The following is a 27293-nucleotide window of genomic DNA, read 5'->3' as shown; positions in this document are numbered from 1 at the left end:
AAGTGAACTACAAGGCAAACAAGAGCCTTAAGAATGCTGTCTTCTTTCTTCTTAAGGGTCTACCATCCCAGCAAAACCAGATGAACAAAAAAATGCCACCACTACTCACACACCAACAGATGACCCTGCATTCTGTTAGAAAACAGAGAACGAGTACCATGATGAGAAGAGACACTCTTGTTCCACTTTTGGAATTAAGGCAGGAATTGAGGCAGAGTGGAACAAGCTGCACAGAGTGAGGCTGGGCCCAGGGAGCTACTGTAACATTCACTGCAGTTAAGTTCTGTATGTGATGGTTGTGTGGCAGAGCAGGTTTTAAAGGGACCTATTTGATGCAGGATTCTCATGGAGTTTTAGATTAGACACTGAGGATAGGTATCAGCAGTTCCAGAAAAATTAAAAACCAAGGCTATCCTGAAGATTCAAACCATAGAAAGTAATACATTACCAAACAGAAGAAATAACATTACATACATTCATTACATAAAATGAAGTCTTTAGAACAAGCCTGACATCTAGTAAGCAGCAAAGAGCGAGCTTCTGTGTGTGATGTCCCACACTAACTTCAGTAAGAAAAACTTGCCTCCTACTACAGAATGGAACAGCTACAACTGAGTTTGTGGCACATACAGAGTCTTTTATGTTCCTTTTACTTGTCAAAGTGTGTTTGTGTATATTTCATTATGGAAATGAAATCAAGAATTGGAGATTTAAAGAAAGCATCACCTTCACTACCTCTCTACAAACCATGCTTTTACATGACTTCCCATACTTTAAAAACTTAAACAAATTTAGAAAAGCAAACATAACTAGCAATCTTACTAGGATATATCCAGAATGTGTTTGGACAGACACAACCTGTATTTGCACCACCACCAGGAATCAAGACATTATTTAAAATTATGACACAGGTAGGCACCCCAATTGAAGTGTACAAACCTGTTAACCCACTGTAATCAATGAAGATTCTGTCTATCAGCCAATGAAATCAACTGCCATCAGCCTGATTAGCTGCTAGATGCCTACTTAAAGGTAAGGTAAGCAATTGCATTGACTACGGTGTTTATAATAAAACTTCAGCACATGTAGAGACGTGCTACTGCCACATTGTATAATTCTGGTAATTTTCAAAAAAAGGATCAGTGAGATTTTGGGAAGACAAGGTAAGTCTTAAACATGGCATCAATTTCTATTAGCACCAGCTTGATGTGAGAGATCCTTTTCCACAAATCTACTCACAGCATACGCAAAGTCAACCATCAGATACACAAGTATGGACACAGCTACTCTGCACCGCTGTGCAGTATGCACAGTAAAACCAGACAGCTAATAACTTTGAAATTAAATTGGAATATGTGCATGGACCTCTTCACATCCCTAGGAAAAAAGAAAAAAAATATCTTTTATGTTATTACAGAAATTAGAGACAGTGAGAATATTACTGGATCTATACCAGGTTTAGGATTCCTCTGCACAATTTGCTTTTCCAGGGCTTCACTCAGTTTCAGAGAATAACACAAAATCATGGAATGGCTTGGATTGGAAAGGATCTTAAGATCACCTAGTTCCAGCCCCCTCACCACGGGCAGGGAATCTTTCACTAGACCAGGCTGCTCAGAGCCCCACCTAACCTGGCCTGGAACACTTTCAGGGATGGGGCTCACTGAAAACAAGTAGTTTGGATTAGTTAATGGCACTACAAATAGTTTGTATCAAAAACGTAACAGGAGAGGAAGATAACCCAGTTTCTTTGAAAATACAGTCTGGCTCATATCTATGCTTTGGCTTGCCTTGGGTAACATGTGTGAATTTCCCTGGCTCATAACACTTTTGGACCTGTAGAATTCCCCGTTATGGCACTAGAAACATCCCAGGTGAGCAGTTTTAGAGCAACATAACTTTCCAAAATGACTGAAAGTATGTTTTGATTTTGAAAGTGCAGATGGCTACATATGCACAATAAACCCCTGCAAAAACTAAGCTCACTGTGTGGACAGGAAAGACCACAAGACTAGCCCAGAAAACATCTTGTGCAATAGCAATGGACATTCTCATTCAGTTATCTGATAAAGCTGGCATTAACTCAGAAGTGCCCAAGTTGTCCTGAGGAAAAAGGCAGTCAGTTTGGATGAGAAGAAATAACGACACAACAATACTACAATCTCCCATATTAACAATTCTGTAGCAATGACAGATCTGTATAATAAGGACGCCTAAAGAAAATGTCTACTAAAACCATTTTCCTCTATTTTTGCATAAAAAACTGTGGTTACATCAACTTTTTCCTCACTGTATCCTCTTTCAGTTGAGCAAAAACTCATTTTTAGAGACTGAAAAGTTTGAGGAAAGAGAGGTTTGTGGAGCTTAGCAGGGCACACAGGTATTTCCCAGAAGCTTTATTAGCAGGTAAGTAATTTGAAGCAAACTAGGGACTCCAGAGCAAAAGCTACAAAACTGTGAGAAAACTGAGAACACGACAGATGTGTCCACTACTGAACTGATAACATAAATAGAGCAAGTTAGCTGTCTCACTCTTCAATCTTATCAAAACCAATACTGCTACAGAAAAACAAGACAGTAAAGAAATAAAGACCCTCTCATAGTTTATTACCTCAGAAGGAACTAAAATAACAGAAGTCTTTTTGGTCAAATACTGTCAGGTGAAGTATTGTTTTAAACTTCAGAAGAACCTTCTCACAAAAAGTATCCTATAAAAAATTTAACAAAATAACTGTGACATTCTAACTTCATGGAAAGATTGGCTATCTTCTTTTTCCTTCTTCTGAAAATGCTTCATACAAAGAAGCAGAAAATTCATATTACTTACTAAAGTATTACTCATTTTAGTAAAAGTACAGCCAGTAAGGAATGTAGACAGGCCTAAGAAAACTTAATGTCACAGATGTAAAAGAATTTAAACAAATCAATATGACTTCCTAAGTGGCGATTTGGTCCTTCGCTAGTCTGTCCCTCACATTGAAATGGACTTGGAAAGAGATTGAATACATCCTGGATTCTAAAAACTAAGCTAGGTAGCTTTCGTGTAATCACGGATCAGATAGAGCACTATCTTCCTGTCACAAAATCTCACAAAGGCCGAGTAATGCAGAAATAGCAAAAGCACAGCCCAAAATCACAGACTGATTTTCCAAAGAAATATCACAGCCTTAAGATTTCATTGTCAAGGTTAACTGTTCATCTTGGCCCTGACAAAGACTTTTTTTTGTTTGGTTTTCTACTTGTTTCAGTTTGTTGGGGGTGGGTTTTTTGTTGATTTTTTTTTTTTGTTTGTTTTGGTGAAGGGTTGTGGAGGGAGAGGAAGGGGCTGTTGTTGCTGTTTCACAGATTCACAGAATATTCTAAACTGGACCCACAGGAACCACTGACTAACTCTTAGGTAAATGGCTCATACAGGGATTGAACTCAAAACCCTGGTGCTATTAGCACCATGCTCTAGCCCACTGTGCTCATCAGTGTTGTATGTGTTGTTGTAAGGACCCCAGTATATATCACTGCTGTAGAGATTTCTTAGCTCTTACTCTCTAGCTCCTCCTGTTTTGTACCTAAAACAAAAAAAAAGAGAAGATGAGCCACTTACTATTTTAAGATCCCCTCAAAAGTCTTTTCTTTCCTGACTCACTGCATTTATGACTTTTATTGGGAGAAATTTTTTCACCCAAAGCACTGTCAAGCACTGGAAACAAGTTGCCTGGGGAAGTAGTTGAGTCACCACCACCCCTGGAGGTAATTAGAAGATGCACAGATGTGGCACTTAGGAACACAGTTTAGTGATGAGCTCAGCAATGTCAAGTTTATGGTTGAACTCAGTGATCAACCAAAACAATTCTACAATCTCCAGCTGGCACGGCAACAACCAAGTATCTTCACATTCTTTCCCATGGTGCTTCTGAGGGTGGAGCTGTGCAAAATGACTAAACTGATCTTCCAGCTTTTCTCTGCCAAAAAAAGTTCAACCCCTTCCTTTACTTTCCTTCCCTCTCCTCTCCCACTCCTTTACACTACTTCAGCACCCATCTTCAAATTCACAATAAAATTATCCTGCCAAGTATCTCAGTAGAATCCTTTTCTTGTTCTTCTGACTATGTTAGTTCTCTACTGAGTTACTGACTCAAACTGAATACTAAATTCTTACAAAACCCAGTCAGAAGTAGCTGTGCCAATGAGCCATTCACAGGTAGAGTGGTGGAAGCAAGACATACCTGTTCCACATGACACCCAGTAGAAAGAAGTCACTTTTTTTTTTTTTGCCTAGACTTCACAACTCGCAAGTTGTCCCAATTATTGTACAGAAAGCCACTTTGCTCAAATGTCATCCAAAAACTTGTTGATACATATAAAAATTGCAAGTCAGCCCACTTGTGTCCTGCAGCAACAGCTTAGCTTGCTCATCAATATTCTCATTTTCTCTCAGTCTGCTTTTTGTTGGACAAAAAAGCAAAAACTTTGAAGTAGCAGTGGTTGTTCTGTTTACTTCTGTTATACTAAACAGAATTTCACACCCACAATTCTTTGCACTAACACCCTGTACTTAAAACTATAATCTTTAGCACAGAGCAAAGCTAGGGTTTTTTTTAAAACTCTAGCCTCAAAAACTCCATGATTCTCTATGCCTAAAAGTAATTCACAGATGCTGTATATCAAAAATCTCCAATGTTGTGTTGTTGTTTGTTTTTAAACTCTCATGACCTTTTAAGGCTTGACTCATTTTTTCACCCCTTCAGGACCATGACATTGTTTTTCCCCAGTGAGAACCATGATGCATTCTGACAGATCCCATTCTCCAGAGAGAAAGAACACGACAGAAGTCCAGCTACACAAAACAGCTAGGCTCCATCTAATGCAGGGATGAAACAGGACCAGCAATAGCTATATTAGCATAAGTGACGACTCCTTTTGCCTAACAGATTTAGCAGCATTGTTTGTCCAAATTCAGTATGCTAGAAGCATGCCAATTCACCGTTCTGTTAGGCACATGTGAATGAAAAGGGAAAAAAAAAAAGAATGAAGGCTTGAGCACACAAATAATTCAGTAACCCTGAAGTCAGGCATGAGTTAAACTGAGCAGTGTGTATTATATGCATCACTTGGTAGGCGCTAAAACAGTACAGAGTACTGTACACAGCAGCCAATATATATATTCAGTAACTCTCAAGTGAAAGACGGATGTCACAAGAGCAGCTGATGTCACACCTACTAGAATCCCAAGGCCAAAAAGTGAAATAAATGATTAAATACTTATAAATTCTTCCTTTAAAGAAGGAAGTTGTATTTCACTACAGTCAATCATCTCACCATTGACATACACAAGAGGTTATCCTCCTCTTACAGAAAGAATCATAGCAATGATTGGATAATGGATCATTTTGGTGGACCTCCTCTACACCTCTACATTTATTAGATATTTTTGAAGTGTAAATGCCATGCAATTGCATATTGTTAAGCTGTTCTTAGCTTGTTAAAGTACAAGCTGCCAAAATGAAGGAAGTTGAGTGAAATACACCAACTAGAAACGCTAATGCACTGTTCTCCACTTCCCCTGAAACAAGTTATCAGTTATTAAAAGCAGTGAAACATTAGAAATCAGTTACTTGGAGGTGTCTATGTAAGAGTATGTGATAAGTAATCAGCCTTCTAAAACACATTTTAATCAAGACCTTTAATAATGAAATGAGACCTCAACAGTAAGTCTCATTCTACCATTATCAACTTGTTACAAAAAAAACCCAAAAAAATCAGGACACTTATGCAATCTTCTTGATATTAAAGTATTCTTAATTTAAATTTAATTCAAAAGATGGAAACTGCACAGAAAACCTGAGAATATGAAAGATGAGAAAGCTACATAAAAAAAGCAAACTCTGCAACACAGATCACTCCTGTATTATTTGTATTAACACATCAACTCTACTTTGCCAGATTCTAAAAAATCAGTGCATGAACACTCAATGTGTGGTTTTAAAAAACACATTAATATATGTTTAGACTGAAGGTATATCTCAATTTATAGTGTAAAACCAAAAAACCCTGTCTGTTTGTAGTATTACATTAACATAGTTATGGTGAAAAATGTAGTGAATACTAAGCCAAACAGATAGCCTCTGTGATCATAGTTAAAATTCTGCTATCACACTTTGAGCCATAAATACTTCATACTGTAAGTTTTGCCAAATAAGACTTGAAAATTTTTGATTAAAAAAATTCACATGCATATCAAGTCTTATCAATTGAGAGTAACCCCTTAAAAAGTACCTATGACTAAGTGCGATTTCAGCAGAATGCACCTTCATTTAGTTTGATTCCCAGACCTTTCATGGGGAACCATACAAAGAGCACTTTATTTTGAATATAGGTAAGTTCCAGTAACTCATGTACATGAAAACAGAAAGCAAACAGAAACTAAGAACTGAGACTATATTCCCCCTTGCTTAAGAAAGGCTGCTTAAGAAAGCTATGAATATATGAAACTGGCTCACTAATATGGAAAAAAGTACACATCCTCTCTTTCAAGGCAGTCAGCAAAGAAAGTCTCAAAACTATTCCTCCCCATACATCACTCCAGTAAAAAGCTCATGTACAAAAATACCTACGAACTAGACATCAGTGGAAAAGACAGCATATTCAAGGTAGGATTCAGGAATCATTAGAACTTCAGATAAACAGGAAATCAGGATTACTTTGGCACACATGTGCTTCTGAAAACATTACATAAAATTTAAATGTCTACTGTGATTGTACAGATTTTTCTTCTGCAGATGTGCATAGATGTTGTAAATTAAGAGGACTTTTTTTTTTTTTAAATTTCAGTATTCTTAAGTACATATAAAGGTGGCAGCAAATAAGCAGTTTGGTGTTCCAGTCAGCTTGAAGAGCAGCTTCAAAATGAACCACTTTCCAAATTGTGGTCTTATAATACTATTTCTAACCAAGACACTAAGATTACACCTGTACAAAAGTCATTCTTATATCCTCACCTAGGAATTATGTTAATTATTCCCAATGTGTGATCTTGTATGGCAGCTTTGTACAGAGCATTGCTTTACTGCTAAAACTTCTAAAAAATGGGTTTCATAGATGAAATGTTAAAAGCTTTCCCAGGATAGAAAGAGAAAACTGAAGGACCATTCCAAAGGATAACTACAAGTCTGACTTGACAATTAATTACATACAGTGTCTGATAAACTAACTATTCTTTATACAAAATCTAGAATCCTGCATAAACTTCCTCAAAGACCAATTATGAGAATAGTATTAAATAGTATTAGTTAAGAGTATGTAAGGTACCAAGGCATATTAAAAAAAACAACTCTTATAAAAAACTTGTCTATTCATAGAGAGAAAATATTTCTTTAGTCCTCCATTTAAATTTACAGTTATATCCTCAACTTCCAGGTAGATATGATGTTGATGACAAGAATCACAGCAGTAAGTCTTGATACATATCTTTGTGAATTACAAACTTATTCCCAGTGCCCCCACCTCTTGCCCCTCAATAAAATCCCATCAGAATGTCATCTCTCTGCACTACAAGACACACAACTATAACTATTGCATATTATCATGATTAAAAGCAAACTAGTCTTTTGAAATTTTTATCATGATCACTTAATAACAATCAAATATAAATTATTCTGGAATACAGTTAAATTCAGGAAGAAGTTCCTTAAATTTTCAAAAACTCAGATGTTTAAAAGAAAAAGAAAAAATAAAGGAGACAAAAAACACAGAGGGTCAAAATGCTGGAGGCTGGGGAACATTCCATAACTGTGTGACTACGCATTTGTTTGCCCTGTTGTTCTGCTCTCTTCTCTGCAACAATTATAAACTACTGCCAAGGTTGGAGTGACCCAGTACAACTGTTCTTACGGTCAAGAGCCAGTAAAAGCCTTTCCCAGATTTACAAAATTTCTTATGTCGGTACACAAATCAAATTAACACTTCCCAGAACATCAACAATGAATTTGAATGGTGAATATAAATTTATTGTAATGGTTTAGAAAATTATCTTCAGTTTCTCCAATCCATTTTCTTCTTTTCTACCACCACTCCTAGAAGCAGAAACATCAGGATGGTCGTAATTTTCAGTTGTTTTAACAAAATCCATGCCTTTCTGACATCTTGCAACCAGTATTTGGAGAGTGGACCAGGCAAATCTGCTTTCAAAACCACCCAGAGAATTTTGATCACATATTTCTCTGAATATTATCAAACTGAAATATGATCTTATTCTGAGACTATTTTCTCAATTAGTGTTCTGATTCTTCTCTGCATCATTTCAATATAATCAAGAACCTGAAAGCACAAATGTTACAGGGCTCCCACCAATAAACTCAGAAGTTGTCAGAAGTAGCCACTGTCCCCAGAAATATCCTGTTACGTAGGGCATCATGTAAGAAGTCTATCAACACTAGCAGATGTAGGATCACCTAGTTTGCCAATCAAGACATGAAGGGCAACTTGCATGACATGGAAACACCAAAGTAGTAACATATTCAAATTCAAACATTAATACAGGGACATAACTAGAAACTACAAGTAATTCACAAACAGCACTGACTGAAGTAGGAAATATTTAAACTGTAGCAAATGTCATGTGCTAATTTCCTCATCCTAAAATGCTATATAACCAGAAGATTTCCAAACAGTGCTGACTGATGATATTTGCAGGCTTCATTCCTTCATATTAAGGAATAGGACATGTCCTTGCATCACACAGGTAATATAGTCACATTGCTGCGACCATTCAAGACTTCTACTCTTTCTCCTGAAAAAGGACAGGAAGTGTCAGTCATATTTATAGATTTCACAAGATCTAAATACAATTCTCTGAAGACAGAAGACACCTAATCTATTGGTCAATGTCAACTTAGAAAAACCTATCCAGCTGAAGTAACAGGCTAAGCTAAAAACTGAGCTGCAAATGCCGCATTTATAGAAACAGCAAGATTTTTTTTCTATTTAATTTTTTTGTACTTCATGAAAAAACCCAGAAGTCTACCCGTGACACACACATATGGTTTGCATAAAGAAGGAGATGAAGACATTCTAAATTCTCTAGATATGAGGTTGCTCAAACTGAATTCTGACTTCACTGATGCTAAGGAGGTAACAAAGGAATAAGATTACTTACAGATTTAATAATTTGTTTTTCAATAAGTAATTTCTAGGCAACAGCTGTTCTTGATAGTCCTCCAAGTAAGTATTTTTAAATATATGTATTTATTTATAGTCTATGTACACTTCAAGCAGGAAGCCAATCTTCTATGCAGCTAAAAAAACCGAACAAAATCCCTGTGTTGTTCATCATACACCTTTACATTAAGAGATTCATTAAATTATTCCTTGTTACTCTTAGAGTTACTGTGTATTTTTCCATAAGTCAAGGCCATACTGTTTTGCTTTAAACACCTTAACTCTAAACATAAATATCTCCAACCAATCATTCTATCGTCTCAAATCAACAGAAGTAGTTCATTTCACAATGAACACTTATGCAAATAGGGCACAGAGATGTACTTCATTTCAGCCAAACAACTGCTAACTCACAGGAGCCATTTCCAAGATGGCAAGTAAGTCATCTTCACCATTTTGCCACCCTTTTTCCTCTCTTGGACTATAATGGTTACTGAAAGTATAATTTATAAACAGCATGACATTTATTATGTTCTCTTACCATTTTTCTAACTGAAACAGAATTAAAAGCTTTCATTTTGCATCTCAAACAATTAAACACAATTCTACTAAACAAGCAAATAAATAAATAAATAAACTAAAAACTGTGTTTCTGAAAAGTTGCAGGAGCAACCAGCTGAGTGAATTTTCAGATCTACCCAAACCCATAGCAGTAGAGAGCAGATGAACTAAAATGAGCTTAGAAAAGTCTAGGGAAGAACAAAACCAGTAAATTTGGGGGGAAAAAATCTCCCCTTTTAAGAAAATGTTCATAAAGGCTATCATTCAGGTTAATTTTTTAATGAACAACCTTTTGATTCAAAGGCTATTGCTGTTCAGGTAGAATTCAGGTGAAGAGATTTTCTCATTATACTTATTTATGCAAACTTATGCAAGCCACTAGTGACAGCTAGAAAGCTTTCAAGTATGTGCTAGTAAAATTCAGTAACATAACTAAAAAATATAACTGTAAGTATTTTTTGTTTGCTTTTTGGGATTGGGTTTTGTGTTTGGTTTGGGGGCTTTTTACTACATTTTCTCATTTATGCATCTTTACCAGTGTTCCTCCTTTACATCAGATGCAAAGATTTGATGAATACACTTTTCACTAATCACGTTCAGAAGTTTTGCTTCCAAAATCTCCATCACCACACCAGATGATAGCCAAATGAAAAAAAAAATTCTGCAACATATACAAATATACCAACATTACAGACTCTTAAACTAGAACGGATACATTTTATTGTCACAGTTACAAGTGCTCCAGTTAAAAAGTTGACAAATACCAGCCAGCACTTCCACAGCACTGTTACCTCACCGACTCTTCTGTATCAGAACTATTCACAGGAACACTGCTCAGTGTGCGAATTTGCCTGCACTATTGTGCGAGCATCTGCCTACATGTAGGTAAAACACTTCCAAAGAAAAGCAAACTTCTTACTTTACCTGATATTTTGTGTAGTCATCTAAGCCTCAAGACACATATTCTTGTCTTAGTCGCAAGAAGGTAGTTAGTATTAAAAGCAGATGACTTATGCCACTTACTGTTTTGAAAAAGAAATCTCAGGACGAGTTTCTCTTAGCATAAAAATTAAGAAAAACTTGTCTGATTTTTCAGTATGTTCCCCAAAGTCAGTTGTCATTTCAGTATCTCTTCTTAAGCTGTCCTGTAAAGTTCTTGAGCATTGCTCCTTTCTGCAGTGTCAGAGTTTGTATGGATATTAAGAGTAGGAAAACTGCAATTTTAACTACGGCTATTTCACTTCTTCCCACTTTAAAGAAAAGTAACTGTACCTGAAGTTAAGCATCTCTTCTGTGTTACCAGGGTAAAACTTCTGAGATTGCTAGGTAACTGGTAAAGCACAGATAAAGGTCATCAGCTTGGGCAAGTGATGCATTTCTTTATGGACAGGAGAGGGTAGACACAGCTTCTTTCTTGACTATCATTTATGATGAAGGGTGAGTTCCTTTAGACAGCATCTACACTGGATAGGCTCTAACAGAAAAATTGCTGAAACTAAGCATTACTCTAAATCTCTAAGTGCGAGATGCTGGGAAGCAACAAAAAAACCATGAATAACATTTATGACAAAGACTCAAATATATCAAGAAGGCAGCAGGAGACTTTGATACTTCAGCACTCAGGGAGGAAGAAAGTATGTTGAAGAAAGTAGTGAAAACATAGCATTGCTTAAATATCTATGAAGGTGTTTGGATCAGTATAGTGATACCGATCCAAATCACAGAATAATCTCTTGTAATAGAAAGTACAAGATCTTAGAACAGTCGTTTTATTCTCTGACCACAACAGCAGGAACAAAGAACCCACACACAAAAACAAATTTAGAGGTGCTGTACTTAAAAACTTTAAAGAGAGACATAAGTGCAGATCTTCAAAGACATGGTAGTACGCAATTCTTACAGAAATCTGTAATCTTAACAACAGGCAAGCAAGCCATAAGATTTTAAAGTGGTCTTTTGCTGAAATTTTTCTTTCATTAAAAATGTGGTTCTTGTTTTGAAGAAATGGAAAGTGGAAATACTTTACGCATACACCATCTCAGTAGTTCTGAGAAGTCTTAAGATTATAAAAGCAGCGCTTAGGAAGCAAAGCCAAAGGTACAAAAGTGTTATTAATCTAACTGGGACAATGCACTATACAATTCTAAAACAACAGTCAACTAAAGCACAAGTGCAAGCACAAGCGCAGACAGGACAGTTAAGTGTATGACTTAATTCTGAAGTGCATGTATTCAGCACTTCAACTCTCTTACTTTTAAAACCTATCGAAACCTTCCACATTGCCAAAAAAGCTAGCAGGCCACAATCACTGAACGCTTTCTCTTTGCTCCTCCTATATAATAAAGAACTCCAACATACAAAAATAACACAGCATAACAATTCTCAGCTAACAAAGTAAGAGGTCTCTCCAACAGTTTTCACCCCATTGTTGCATATTTTGCGCCTCAGGAGACTGAATAAAAAATGTCACTAATTATCTTATGACTGTTACAGTTTCTGTTACAGATTCACAAACAAGGGAGCAAAAAACACCTATTGCTCTGTGTGACTTGCTCAAGCACAACATCTTGCTATAGCTACCCATGAAAATGATGGCATACTGCAACATGAGGATGAAAGGTACCCACACATTTTGATTATCTGGCTATTTTAAAAACACTGTTTCTATGGTGTGGTAGAGCCACACTTCTCCAAACTTTCAAGCCAGGCTACATTTCCCACAAGTACAGAAAGAAAGACCTAAAGGCTTTCTGTAACAGACTTGCCATTAGCGTGGAAGAACAGCCTCTGAGCCATTAAAAAGTATGCACCAGCTGCCATCTCTGCAGTGGTTTGCCTACTGCAACGCTGTAAGCAACACAAAAGGGTTATTTTCTGCTTCCCCTACTACTTGAGATTTCAGTATCAGATGTGTGCTCTGTTCTCCCTGCTTCTTCTACACTGATGAAGAAAGCTGGAAACAGTATGGTCACCAAATCTCAAGCTGATTTTGGAAACAAAATTCATCTAGCCTTCTTTAACTATCCCACAAATAACCCTTAAAAATGCCTGACATTTCTGTGGGCTGTAAACTGCAAATAGCATCCCAAGATGTTTGCCCTGCATGCAATGCACTATGATATACCATGTGGGAACACGGACTCAAATACTATGTGGTTTGAAATTATGGAAGTGCAGTAAGAAAAGTAACACCATTTAGATGTCATAAAGTTCAATGGAATTCCTTTATGTTTTATTATTACCTACATGACAGGAAAAAATGAAGGCAAAAAAGGAAAGAGTATTTTCTCAGACAACACTAGTCAATTTTGTGATATCAGTCTTAGGGAGAAAAAACAAAACAACTCGTCTTCTCAGCTGCTGCTTTGTTCTTGTATGTCCTGTGTTAGTCAAAGACTCAACATCTACAAAACATCTACAAAATATAATCAGTCGTACAAGAAAAGTTGATAAACCAAAGTAGAATCTTGTAATGCATGTTTTTGAATACTAAATGAAAGTACTAATGCTTGAGACAGGTACATTTCAGTTATTTAAAGAGTACACTATCAGCAAGTGAAGACTGCTACCCCCAAAAAGAAGGAAATGAACACATACACACGAACAGCACTCCACTCAACTTCAGTATACAGTTGGCACCGCTGCAGCAGTAAGCAAACAAGCTCTGAGAAGTTCCTAATAGCCAATGCAACCTCTGAGCTACAGGATTCCAAGAAAATAGGGATCCCTCAAAGGAAGATGAGCCTGACGACAGATAATGAACCATGAGACTGCTCTCAACTAGCCACGTTCCAAACTACTGAAGCCTTCAAGATCCAAGGACAACCACCAACAGTAAGCGAGCAGTAAAAAGTGATTCAGTTACAGAGGTGAGCAAAGAATCACAGAATGGTTTGGGCTGAGAAGGACCTTTCAAGGTCACACAGTCCAACCTCCCTGCCAAAACTCAGGAGCACATGAAGTGTGGATTACACATGCCTTTAACAGTGCCCAGAGCTCCAGGAGGTGTATGAGCTTCTGTGATTCAACTCTGAATGCCTGTAAAACAGTCAGAAACAAAGAAAAGGTGCACAATATTTGTATTATGCTTATATATGCAACCATGGCCAAAGTCAGTGGAAAAACCCCTACCAAATGCACTAATCTGGTTGATACCTCCAATTGTCGTTTCTGGCCTTTGGAAGTCATGAGCTTGATTTCAGTAGTCTAATTAAACCAATCTCTCTCATCCCACTGCTAATTCCTTCCAGATGACTGCAGTGGGAGTTCTACTGGTGGTGAGTCTGTCCTCCTTTTCCTATTCTGTTCTATTCTGAGCAGGTAATATAACACAAGGCCAAAACATGAATGTTCTGAATCCCAATTATTAATCTGCACCATTATTTCTTACTGTACCAACATTATATGCAGAAATGTTTATCGTGGGGACAATTTTTTCAGAGTTGATCAACCCTTCAGCAAAGTGGTTTTCTTAAAAAAGATTTATCTGAATTCCCTTACAAGATGGGCAGGGCTTAGTGGCTCAGAAAAAAAATTAATACAAAAAACAAACAAATACACACCAAAAACCCAAACAAAAACCAAAAAAATCACCCCAACTAAACAAAAGAACAAAGAACCCCTAAAGAATCAATCCCACTCCCCGAAAAAGTAAAAAAATACTCAGAAAAAGCAAACCACATACTTACTTTACATTATCATCTTTAACCAGGCTAAAAAGTGTAAACAGAAAGGTCACACACACCTATACAAACACACAAAATGCAGCATCCACCATCATGCAAAATGGCTTTCATACACATAACGTCTCATTTTTAAAAAGGCAAAGCACCAAGTAGCTCCAAAAAGTGAACCTAGTGTAGCAGCCATGGTAAAATTTGTAAAAGGCTTGGTGCCTTCTGGGAAAACATGAGCAACCCTGTAACTGCAGAATCAGAAAAAAGAGCAAACCAAACACATACAGAGAAATGCAGATCACTCTGCAAGCAGCAAGGCAGTCCTCACACCTTACTGCTCAAAAAGCTAGGAAGAAGCAGAACACAGAGCAGCACAACCTGGAGTGCTCTCCCCACATCTATTATTTGTTTTGAAATTCTTTATAACAGCACTGGCCTCTTGCATGGGAAGTGTAGTCACAGGTATGGACGAGTAAAGGTCTAACCTGCAGGCTAAGTAACGCCATTACTAACAGGAACCTATTCAAAATAAGGCAGTGCCAATAGAATTTCTTGTGTTTGTAACAAAGAGGCCCCTGTAACTAGAAGCATATGGCTGAGGTTCTGTTTATGGTGATTCTCTACTTTGCCCAAATCAGATATTTCACATTAATCAACACAAAGTTCAGTTGTACCAGGAAACAAAAAACATTGGGACATTCTTTTAAGCTAATGCAAAAAAATGAGCCCTTTGGAAAACTATGTGATCTGCACAACACAGGGAATCAAAACAATGTGCTATTAGTACCAAATTAGGGTAACAAAATATTTAAAATAATTGCTTACATAACTATTGTAACAGCTGGAAAAACAAATACTCGTTGTGTTCACCATGGAAATCAAGTTATCATCTAGCTTAGTTAATGTCTTGCTGAGACTTTTAAGCTTCTTACTTTTGTTTCCTCTTTAAAATGCAGTTAATATCTACACAGATATATGGTGCTATATGGTTACAGATCAGTCAGCTGTAGTCTTTCTAACAAAAAAACCCCAAAACCATTGGGTTTTTAACATCTAAATTTAAAGAAGCTTCTTATTTGATTCCCCCAATGATTTATTCTTTTGGTAATAGAAGATAAAATGGCACAGTGCAAAATACCTATTTTAATTAAAAAAAAAATTGAAAACACATATTAAAAATGCAGTTTGCATCTTACTCAAGAGCCTCTTTTACAACATGATACACTGTAATAGTTGTACTGCTACTACTACAGGGCTCTTGGAATCAGCAGGCAGCCGAAAACACCTCATGGCAAGAATCAGTATCACCATGACAGTCACCTATTGAATTCTGATTAGAAGATTTCAAACAGACCACATCTCAAAATTACCACTCCAGCATTTAAATTTTGTGTATTGTTCTTTTCACCTCAAAAAATACTTCAGTATGCTACACAACATTAAAAAGAAAATTATTAGACCCACTCATTAAAATCCTAATTCTGCAGATTTCATAAACAGGTAACCTTGCTTACAGTAATAACTTTGTCATGTGCTTAAACTGTTAAGGCCTTCGTTCCACATTTTACTGATGAAAGCTTCACATGTTTTAATTTTTAAAGGCAGCATTTCTCTAAAGCAATCACGTCCATTGGGAGACAGAATGAGAAGATCCTGTTTCTTTAAACTGAGGAAACCCTAGCCATTTTCCGGGTTATTAAAACACACTTGTAAATATGATATCTATACACAGAGATAACTTGCAGCCCACAATAAAACTGCTTAATAAAATAATTGTAAACACAGCTTACTTTGTGGGAAAAAAGAATTAGAGAAAGTATAATGCAGTATCAACAATTCCAAGATGAAAACACTACTTCTGCTGCTGGTATTTTTACTTCCTTTCCATTTCACAGGCCACTTTTATCTCATTGATTCTGTCATTTCCCTGCCTACTTCCCAATAAAATGGATCTATTCAGCATAATAGTCATCCTGGATCTCCTGAAGCAGAACAGTTACACACCAGCATAAACTTCATTCCCTCTGCAGACCAGGATCCTCTGTCCCATGAAATATCACCGCCTCTAGAGTAGGAACATTCCAGTTTGCTTTCTGAATTTTACCAGTCTCTTTGGGAGGGTCTAACCCTTACCTCAGTACTCAGTTAGGCAAGATCACATTTTGTACCCTATACACGTGTGTAGGGAACGAATACCTGTTCGTCTGAGACACAACTTCTCAGCGTGTAGCAGATACCAGTGTTGCTTCCTTCCTCTTAACCACCCCCCCTCCCCCCCGACACATCTGAGAGCAGTGGAGGACGTCTGGAGCAATTTAACAAGTAAAGGGGAGATGAGTGGCCGCTGGTCTTGGAGCAAGAGGCTCACGGCACACGGAGTGGCCAGCCGGCCTAGGGCACGCAGGGATACACGAAAACGGGATGGAGTCAGGAACAGTGGCCGCCGCCGAGGGGCTGCTCGGAGGCGCACGGCACGATCGGCCGGAGGGCTGGCCGCTGTGAACAACCCCGTCTGCGAGCAACAGGGGCTTCAAGGGCAGCCCCAGCGGCGGCTCAGCAGCCTCGGCACGCAAACCGGGGAGCAGGGAGCCCCGCGGCCCCGGAGCTGCCCGGGCGCGGCCCCACGGTGCCCGAGGAGCGGCTCCCACCCGCGGGCGGCTCCGCTCAGCCCCCGGCGGCGGCCCCGGCCCCCGCGCCCGCCCCACGGCCCCACCAGGCCGCTCCGCTCCGCCGCGCCCCCCGCCCGACTCGGGCGCAGCGAGGCTCGGGCGGCCCCCCCGCCTCGCCCGTACCTCGGCTAAGATCGAGGGACACGTTCTCCTCGCCGCTGTCGTTCCGACCTGCGGGGACGGGGGGAGAGAAGCGCGTTAGACGGGCGTGCAGGAAGAAGCCGGGGACAGGGAAGAGAAAGGGAGGAGAGGAGCGGGGGGCGCCGGCGGGCACCGTGGCGGTGCGGGCGCCGGCGGGGCGGCCCACGGGACGCTCCTCACCTCGGATGCGGAGGTGCCTCAGCGAGCGGGCGCGGAGCGTCGCCGCCATGTTTGCGGCCCCGCAGCCACAACACCGGAAACCTCGCCCGCTCTCGCGAGGGGAGGCGCGCGGAGCCGCCGACGCGGAGGGCGCCCCCTTTCCCCCCCCCGGCACCTCCCCCCTCACGGCGGGGGCGGGGCGGGCGCGGCTGGGGACTGGCCACAGAAATAACTCCTTTTTCCCTTTTTTTTTTTTCCTCTGTTGTTGTTTGTTTGTTTGTTTTTGGTTTTGTTTTTGCTGTATTTTTGCTTGATTCTTTGTTTCTTTCGGGGTTTGCCCGGCCGGTTTCTCGGCCTTGTGATGAGGTGGTAATTCACGTGGGTGCGGCGTGACTGTGGGCTTTGTACGCCGGATGTTTTCTGCTTTTTTAAAGCGTGAAGTAATTAAAAACAGGAAAAAAGAAACAGCTTTTCGTCTCTTGTTTGGCTTGTGCGCAGCGGGTCTCTCTAGGCTCAAGTGCTGATCTACTTCTTAGTGCTTTTACTTTTGTGAAACTTAGTTGATAAGATAAATGCAATTTAAAAAATAAAAACAAACCAAAAACCCCAATGTGGTAAAGAAGTCCCACTGCCAGAAACTGTTCACTGACATACTGTCTCCTCTTTAGGGAGAAGTTTAAAGTAGATGATAGCACCCCACATCGCGCCCTGATGTTACAGACAGTCATGGACGAGGCAAATCCTTGCACTCTGACATCCCAAATTCTCTAAACCAAACAATTATAAAGCTGAAGTGTGGAAGTAGCCAGCTGTATCAAAATACCTTCAGAAGCTTAGGCTACTGTTTTCCTGTTTTCTAGTCAATTATTTTCCGTTCTGAATTTTTCCTCTTCTCTTGAGGTCTTTCAATTCAGATCCAGCATTACTTAAAAAAATCTGCGGGTTTTGAGTATTCATGAAACATTAAGTTTCAACTCAAAATTTTTACACTTACTGGTGCACTTCTGAAACATTAATACTGATCTAGGAGAGTGAAATAATTATTTGGTGAGACAGAGTGGAAAAACTTTTTGGCATATCAGTTAATGCCGGACATAGAAGAATCTTGTTATAGTATAATTACATCAAGTATACTTAATTTAAAATGTGATTTTCAGAAACTTCTGCACCATGATTTTTAAATATGTTAAATATGAAGCTAAGGTTTTGGAGGAACCAAAGATTCTGAAAATTAGAAGCTCTAAGCAATAAAATCTCATCTGTTTATAACACAGGAACAGGTCGAACTTCCTTGAGCAGGTTCATCAATATGCCTCAGGGCTGTCCTTTAGGGTTTCGTGTACATGGAACCTTTGACCTCCTGAAAATGCCAAATTAACTGCTGCTGGTTGTAGTAATGCTGCATCCTATTTAATACAATTTCTGCTGTTGTGTAATTATTTTCACATAACTTTGACCCACCACTAAATATTGGTCCAGTCTGGATTGGATTTGAACTTGTGATCTCTATGTAAAGTGCTTTGGACACTATAGTAAATGCTACTGCCATTCAGCACTTGCTTCTTCCTGAGAGATACAAAGTCTGGAAGAAATTAGGTACTTCAAGAAAACCCAAACATTATATTTCAACACGGGAGAATAAGAAAGGAGTTATTTTTAAATCTCAGAGTACTCTTTTGCGGATTTTTTCCTGCAGACACCCTTTAATAATCAAAATATTACATTTTATTTTGGGGGGCTTGAGTTTCCTGTGTCTTTTTCACACTAAATATATTTGGATTCTGCAGGCAAAATTGAGGTTGTCTCTGATAATCACACACAAAAGAATGTCGTAATCTCAGTTATAAGTGCTAATCCACAAGGCTCTGTTAAAAGAAGTTTAAGGTATAATTAATATTTGCCACAACTGGGAAAAAAAAAAAAAAGGAAAAGAACTTTAGATTTTTAATTTTTCATTATGGAGAAATGGAAAAGAGTGAGAATGCATTAACCTCAACTACCACTTAGATCCCCACAAAACCAACAAACAAACAAAAAAACCCAGAAAACCCAATAACCCCATACATATGGCTGCAAGGAAAGTCAGGGCCTTGAAATGTTGTGGTCATCATTGGCATGAGGAATTCTCACCCTGGGAGAGCAGAGGACATTTTTGGATCTGTTTTTGGAGCTTTTCCTATGTTCTAGTCTTCACTCAAATGTGGGGAAAGAATCACAAAAGTTTATTCAAAAAATTACGGTTTCCTTACCTGTCAAATTTTCTACACACTTTCATCAGCCACTATTGCTCCTGAGTATGTAGAAAGGGAGAAAATCACTTTGTCCCTTTTGAAGGGGGAAAATTAATACCAAAGAGAAAAATTAACTTCTTCGCTTGGCTTGTGTGTCACAGATTACAGCTGATCCAGTGTATGGCAGCCTCTTCTATTTATTTTTTTGTTTTTCAGTGTCTAAAACACAATACATCAAATCACTATAAATCCAGTCAAAGAAAAGACATTAGTGGCCAAATGGGCAATCAGAATGCTTCAATTTAATTCTTCCTTTATAATTTTATGTGAAAGTATGTAGTTTAGTTCTCTATGTAGTTTAGTAAATCTCCAAAAGGAGACACAGGGACACATTGTGAAAGCAGAATTTCCTGTGAGCTGCTGGTGTATTTCCTCTCCCTACTGCAAAGCATGACGTATGAGACCATAACAATCCTCTAGTGTCACCTGGAGGTGTGCAGAGGCAGGTTAGTCTTAAAACCAGAGTGAAACACGTTCTACATGTTCAAGAACTGGAAAGGGGCTTCTAAAACTTGAGTCACATTTCTGTGTTTGCATGTGAAGGACTCAAAAAGAAACTGCTTTGTTCTTTTCTTTTCCAGACACAAAATTGTTGCTTTTGCCCCCTCATGTGTGGGGCAGCCTTTTTACACACTGAACAGGGATATGCCATATGCTGTAGAAGATACTACTATGTGAGCTACAGGTCTTCAGGAAATAAAATCCAAAATAAAGATCAAAAAGGAAAGCTTTTAACTTGTTTGGAATCAAATAAAGAAATCTAGTGGCAGAGCCTTAACTGTGTTGAATCATTTAAACTGCATGGAAATGAATATGCATGTGCAATGTACACCAGCTGCAGCCTGTCCATCATATAAATGTAGAATAAAAAACATAAACTTGAATCAAACTCTGCAGACAAGAAGATAACTTACTGAATTCAAATAAGCTGTGATTTGTAGCTGCAGAGCATTTTATCTTATGCAAATGTACTTGCAATACTCTTCCTTAATTTGCAGTATCATAAAATTGGCTAACAATAAATGATAAATACTGAATGACAATTGGACAAACAGGAAGAGAAGAAAATCTAGTGAATGGGATCAAAACGTTAAAACAATCATCCCTTCTTTGCTATTTCTGTACTGTTAGCAAGAATTTTTGTAATCACTCTGTTTGTTTAGTCTTATTCTTGACATGAAGCCCATCAAACTGCATAGAACATGATAAAACATGAGCTCTGTTCTCTGCAGCTAAGAAATACTGTCAGTAGAGGTATAAAAAAGAAAATTGTAAAGAAACCATCACTGAACGAAGTATCTCAGAAGTTTATCTGATATTGGTTTGTCCATATCATATTACAAAAATCATTTGACCTGATTTTTCTGATGTGAAATTAAAAAAAAAAAAAAAAAAAAAAAAATTCAGGTTGTAAAAATGTCTGTCTAAGCAGCAGCTCAGAATAAGGTCAAGAAAGACACTGAGGTACTTGAGTGAGTCCAGAGAAGAGCAATAGACCTATAGACCTAGGGAAGGGTCTAGAGCCCTATGAGGAGCAGCTGAGGGAGCTGGGGGTGTTAGCCTGGAAAAAAGGAGGCTCAGGGGTGACCTTGTCACTCTCTAGAGGTGCCTGACAGCGGTTGTATCTAGCAAGGTGGGGGTCAGTCTCTTCCCACAAGCAATAGGACAAGAGGCAATTGCCTCAAGTTTCAGCAGGGGAGGTTTAGACTGGAGAATAGGAAAGATTTCTTCGTGGGAAAGTTGGTCAAGCATTGGAAGAGGCTGCCCAGGGAATCACCATTCCTGGAGGTATTTAAGAGCTGTATAGATGTGGTGTTTAGGGACATGCTGTAGTGATGGACTTGGCAGTGCTGAGTTAACAGCTGGACTCGATCTGAGATGTCTTCTACAACCTAAACAATTCTGTCTAGGAATGAGTCCTGGTAGATTTTTGGTTTAGAAGTTCCACTATTTCAGTCAAATCAAATCCAGCTCATCGGCACTTTTTTATCAGCCAGACAAATGTATAGTATCAAATTAAATTATTGGCAGCTGCGAACGCCCAGTGGTCGTTCTGAAGCAAAACACAGGTCCTAGAGCAGACCTGCACAATGCCTGACCCTTGGGCACTGAAATTCTCAGACCTCCCTATGCTTCACAGTTGGCATAAATTGGTACAAGTGTGACAATGAATGTTGCGTCTCCAGCCAGATACAGAGCAGTGTGTGGGAGGATGTAGCTGCAGCTCTGGGCTTGTGTGCCTGTTGTGCAACAGAAGGACCTGCTTGGGAGAGGATTGTGCTGCAAGATTGAAAAGGCATCCTCTTCAGAGGATGTGAGGAGGGAAAAAATGGGAAAATTAGTTGCAGCATAATCTACATAAATTGAAGTCCTTTAATGTGCTATTCTTGAGATTTGTTTCTATGTCCCCATAATACAGCAACACACAGAAATAGGAAGGGTCCTTCCTCCTGTGTGTAAATTCATCCGACTCCTGGGAACAGAGTCTTTTTGCTGTGAGTTCAACCAGAGGATCTGAGAAAAATTCAGTGTGGCCAGAGCTGGATTGAAAACCTAGCAGAATTTGGGGTATTGGGAAAGGCAGAGGTCTTGAAACAAAATTGCAAAGTGAAAGCAGGGATATTGCATTTTATATGCATCTGCTCCCTGGGGAATCCATCTGGCTCATGGGGTGACCCGGGGAGGGAATTAGTGACATGGATATCCTGAAAAGATGAGCTGGAAGTTCTCTGGACAACCTTGCACTGGTCATGAGCCAAAACTGTCTGATTCAGGCAATGTGACAGCAAAGGCCATCAAGGTCCAGTGCCCAGGGATGTTCCCTGGCAGAGTTTTAAATGATGTAAGGATGAAGTATGGATGCAGCTATGGGCTGCATCTGGTTACAGGCAAGGTGTGGGCTGCCAAACTGCCCAGACTGGAGCAGTGCAGAGAGTAAGTCAAGCAAGGAAGACCTTAGTGGTAAGTACAGTTTAAGTGGATGCTGAATTTTTTTTTTTTTTTTTTTTTTTTTTTTTTTGGCTGAGCTTTTGATACATATGTTAGATGTTTTTGATTTGACCCTTTTGGTCTCAGGTTCGCCAAACAGCTTGGAGAAAAAAATATAGGCTATTTGCAGTTGCTACCACTGGACTTGCTTTCTGGGTTGTGAGTGCTCTTCTGGCTTACATGCTATATTCCTAATATATTCCTATGCTTTGCTCTTCCTATATATTCCTATGTTTTTAAAATACAATTAAGTAAGTGTATTTCTACATATATTGAAAATGAGTTCTGTAGGCACTATTTTAAGTATCAGTAATATAGTTGGCAAAAGTAATGTGATTTGCTATAAACAGCCCCCCAATACGTCACAAATTTTTTAGCTCAGGAAATTTCTTTTTTTTTTTTTTCTGAAATTGCTCTGATTTTGGAAACCATCAGAATCCAAGTTAATTCACAAATATAGTACCCTTAAATAAAGAAAGGAATAAAATGTATTAATAAAAATCAGAGTTGATTGCACTTGTTTGTAGTGTTAATATTTCTTCAGTACCCCATAATGGAAGACATTCTAAAAATGAACATACAATGCATAGCAGAAAATTAAGCAAGAGCAGCAGTAAGTATTGTACTAAAGCAGTAACAATCAGTAGCAAAATAATAGAAGGTCAAGTGCTGCAACAAGTCTTCCTGATTAACTGGGCAGGTTGCTAACTAGATTGTTAATTAGTACAGCCTTATACTTAGGCACCCGTTCATGTAAGATTTTTCCCAGCATTCCACACTGTATAATCCTATTGAGGCTGTGAAAAGCAGCAGGTGTTTAGTTTGTGTATGGTTGGCATAATAATTACACCTGAGGAAAAAACTTTAACAAAACACAGCTGCAGTTTCTGTCCAAATAAACTCCAGTAATAGTGCTGAAACTCAATGTAAGGATAATTTTTCATCTACTGATGCAAAATCTATGTGGCACCAGAAACTATTTTTGTAACTCACAGACTTTTCTTAAGAACTGAAGAAGCCCATTAATATTTTCTTTGGGCACTGGCTGACAAACACTGGCTAACGTTTCAACAGCCATGCTGATATACATCTTGGTATCCATACTGAAATATTTGGATATTGGAGATTCTCAGCAGCCAGTGATTGCCATTAGAACATGCTTCAGTCTCTTACATGGCCAGTAGCAAGTAACTTAATATGAATCCAGAAGCAGAAAAAAGGGATGCGATAGAAAATAATTTTTTTCAAGTTTAAACTGGCAGTTGTAAGATTTAGTTATATATAGCATTCCAACATCAGTACTAAAGAAAACTCCCCCAAATACTGAGGGCAAAGGAAGGTATGTTTAATCTGATTTTAAATGCTGTGGGATAAACAGTCTAGAAGTCAAAATACAAGAATTATAAATCTCCTCAGTGCTTCTGCTGGTATGACCCACAGAGTTAGGAATCTTGCACCAAAAAAAAAAAAAAAAAAAAAAAAAAAAAAAAAAAAAAAAAAAATTAAAAGGCATTTAAACAGAGCAGCTTTTAAAAATGGAATAAAAATGAAAGTGCCAGGGGCAGGAATGCAGAAGTAGGGGAATAGTTTAAAGGATGACAAGAGAAAGGAACAAGGAAGCAGAAAAGCAAGAAAAGCAAAGAACAGAATGCCATGGTCAGATGGTCAAGGAAAAGAGGAATAATTATGGGGAACAGGAAGTAATTGAGTAAAAAAAGTACAGAGAACATGTCAGGCATTGAAAGGAGGTAATGAAAACAAAATATAGATTTTCTTTGGATCAATACAGAAGAAGAAACTGGGCTTACCTGTGTGAGCTGGAAGGTGTGTGACAACATTGTCCAAGGCAGAACAGGGAAGAAGCTGAGACGCAGGAGAAGGGAAGGGAGCTTGGCAGGCTGTCCCTTCTGTCAGCAGCAAAAATGGACGAGAGCCTCGTATTGTGTGTCTGTGTTTTGTGTACATTTTCCACCTGAAGCACACCTACACGTAAATGAAGGATCAGGCAGCTTTTTCTGCTGAGAACTTGAAAATCAGGAATCAGGCCAAAGAAAAAAAAAGTTTAAAAAAGCAGGGAAAATAGCCAGTGCTAATTTTTCCTTTCTTTTCCTGTCTCATGATTCCTGAGCAGCCAGATTTTGTGCTATTACTGAAGTAATGCAAATCGTATAATATTTCTTAAAACCCTTGGTATCCATCTAATTAGCATTTCATTCATGTTTGTGTTGACATTTTGCATACTTACTTTCTGCCTAGTAGTGAGTATTTTAAATTCAAGCAATATTTATGTGTCTGTGTGTTAAGAGAAAAAATACACAGTGTCCCATATTCTTTGTGCAAGGCCCACAATATAAAAAGCCTCCAGCAATAAACTTTATACATTTATTAGCATCTTAATCTTCTCTCTCAAAGTGCTTTCAAAGGAGGCAAGTAAAAATGATTTACCAAATTCTATGTATGTTTAGGAGTCATCTATCTAGAATGAATCACAGAGAAGGAAAACTGTGAGATCACTGTACTTTGCTGCCCCCAGGGAACTGGGAGCTACCACACTGCTGCTCAGCACAAGGTTAGAACATGAGTTAGGGGGTGTTCTGCAGTACCATGGCTAATCAGAGTGGCACTGAAATTGTTCCCAAGTGTCTAGGGTTCTGGAAATTGCTTAAGATGACCCTTCATCTTGCACTATAGCCTTATTTCTTAGCCAGGCTAAGCAGTCAGGGTGGAGAGTTTGTAGGGTTATGCTGCTATCCTGAGTGAATTGCTTCTTATAGATAATTTGGCTCTTTCAAAGATGGTTCAGATGTCTCAGCCTTGGGACCAGGCTATACCAGACCATATACACATAAAGGTTTAATTCTGGTGAGAGCCACAGACATCACTCAAAACCATACCAACAACTGCCTGTTAACATGGGAGCTGCAAGATAGCAATGGATATAAAGTGTAATAATGTGGACCACTAAATTCTAATATTCATCCTCACATTTTATGGTTTTTCAATATAGCCTAACCTATTATTTACATTAAATTTTAATTACTATTCTCTAATTACTCACCTTTTTATTGCTGTAAACATAGTTAAAATCTGATTTTCTTTTATTATAAGGTAACCAACCTTGTTGATCAAGAGAAGCCAGTTGATACAATCTTTTTGGATTTCAGCAAAGTTTTTGATACTCTCACAGGAGCCTTCTGGACAAAATTTACAGCCCACAGCTGGATAAACACATCTTGTGATGGTTGAGCAGCTGGCTTATGGGTGAGGCACAAGGGGTTACAGTGACTGGGGTGACATCAGGTTACAGTGACAGGTGAGATCAGACATATCACTAATGACATGGTAATCTGTCACTAGTGGGGTTCCACAGGACTCCATCCTCAGCCCTGTGCTCTTCAGCATCTTCAGAAGTGACTTGGACACAGTACTGGATGGATACTAAGCAAGTATGCAGATGATGCAAAACTGGGAGGAGCTGTTGACTCCCCATAAAGCAGAGAAGATTCTGTACCGGAGATGGGGCAGCCCTGAATGTATGGACAAACTGGGAAAGAGCTGCTGGAAAGCAGCACTGCAGAAAGGTGTCCTGGTCAGTGGTGAGTTGAACGTGAGCCAGCAGTGCCCGTGCAGCCAGGAGGGCCAGCCCTGTCCTGGGGGGCATCAGGCACAGCACCAACAGCCGGGCAAGGGAGGGGATTGTCCCGCTCTGCCCTGGGGTGGCCTCAGCTCGAGTGCTGGGGGCAGTTTTGGGTGCCACAGTGTAAGAAAAACATTGAACTATTAGAGTGTCCAAAGGAGGGAAACAAGGGTGGTCGTGTCTGGAGGGGAAGCCATATGAGAAGTTGCTGAGGTCACTTGGTCTGTTCAGCTAGGACAAGAGGAGACTGAGGGGAGACCTCACTGCAGTTACAGCTCCCTCATGAATGGAAGCAAAGGGGCAGGCACTGATCTCTGCTCTGTGGTGACAGTGACAGAACCTGAGGGATTGACCTAAAGAGGAGTCAGGGGAGATTTAAATGTTAGGAAAAGGTTCTTCTCACAGTGATTGCTTGAGCACTGGAACAGGCTCCCCAGGGAAGCAGTCACAGCACCAAGTCTGCCAGAATTCAAGAAGCATTTGGAAAGTCTGTAATTCTGTAGTCTATTTACAGTATAAATTGCATGCTATTACTTTTTAAACACAAGATGATGTCTCTCTTAGCTTTGTATTTAACTGTAAGCAGAGGTGAAGAACAGGAAGATAAAATAGTGGGAGTCCCAATCTAGGAAAGTACAAAAAATTTAATTTAGCTTCAGTGGTTTGGTTTTATATACAGGATTAATGGATATGTGCCACAAATTGTTCTCTGTTTGTGCCTTCCTTTCATACATTAAAATGGGGATAAAATGTTTTCCTCTCTCGCAAGATAAATCCATTCCTATTCAAGGGAATGTGAGATATCATTGTGATGAATGCCATGAGAAATTAATAATTCTGGGTGCAGCATAAGCTGGGGAAGATTTCCACTAAATGAAGGAGTGGCCAGAAACTGAATGAGCAGGGCTGAAAAACTTCCCTTTCTATTAGTTCTCATCCAGCCCATGCACTAAATAAGGCAGGGATCCTGTGGAAAAAAAATACTGAGCCATGGTGTAATTGTAGACTGTGCACACAGTTA

The 27293-nt window shown here is 39.0% G+C and overlaps 1 protein-coding gene across 3 annotated transcripts in view; it reads right to left on the bottom strand.

The window, feature by feature from the left end:
* RICTOR (RPTOR independent companion of MTOR complex 2) overlaps positions 1-17757 on the bottom strand; it is a 73784-nt gene extending 56027 nt beyond the window's left edge. For all 3 annotated transcript variants that reach the window (XM_041396001.1, XM_041396002.1, XM_041396003.1), the window contains exons 1-2: positions 17378-17757; positions 17180-17227 (exon numbers count right to left, since the gene is read on the bottom strand). In XM_041396001.1, coding sequence (XP_041251935.1) covers positions 17180-17227; positions 17378-17426 — 97 coding nt within the window. In that variant the 5' untranslated portion in view covers positions 17427-17757. The remainder of the gene's footprint in view (positions 1-17179; positions 17228-17377) is intronic.
* Positions 17758-27293: the final 9536 nt, after the last annotated feature.

Source organism: Onychostruthus taczanowskii, unplaced genomic scaffold (genome assembly GCF_017590055.1).
Source record: "Onychostruthus taczanowskii isolate IOZ18803 unplaced genomic scaffold, ASM1759005v1 scaffold123, whole genome shotgun sequence".
NCBI classification, from domain to species: Eukaryota; Metazoa; Chordata; class Aves; order Passeriformes; family Passeridae; genus Onychostruthus; species Onychostruthus taczanowskii.
The sequence above is the reverse complement of the archived record's forward strand: the minus strand, read 5'-3'. Positions and strand labels throughout refer to the sequence as shown.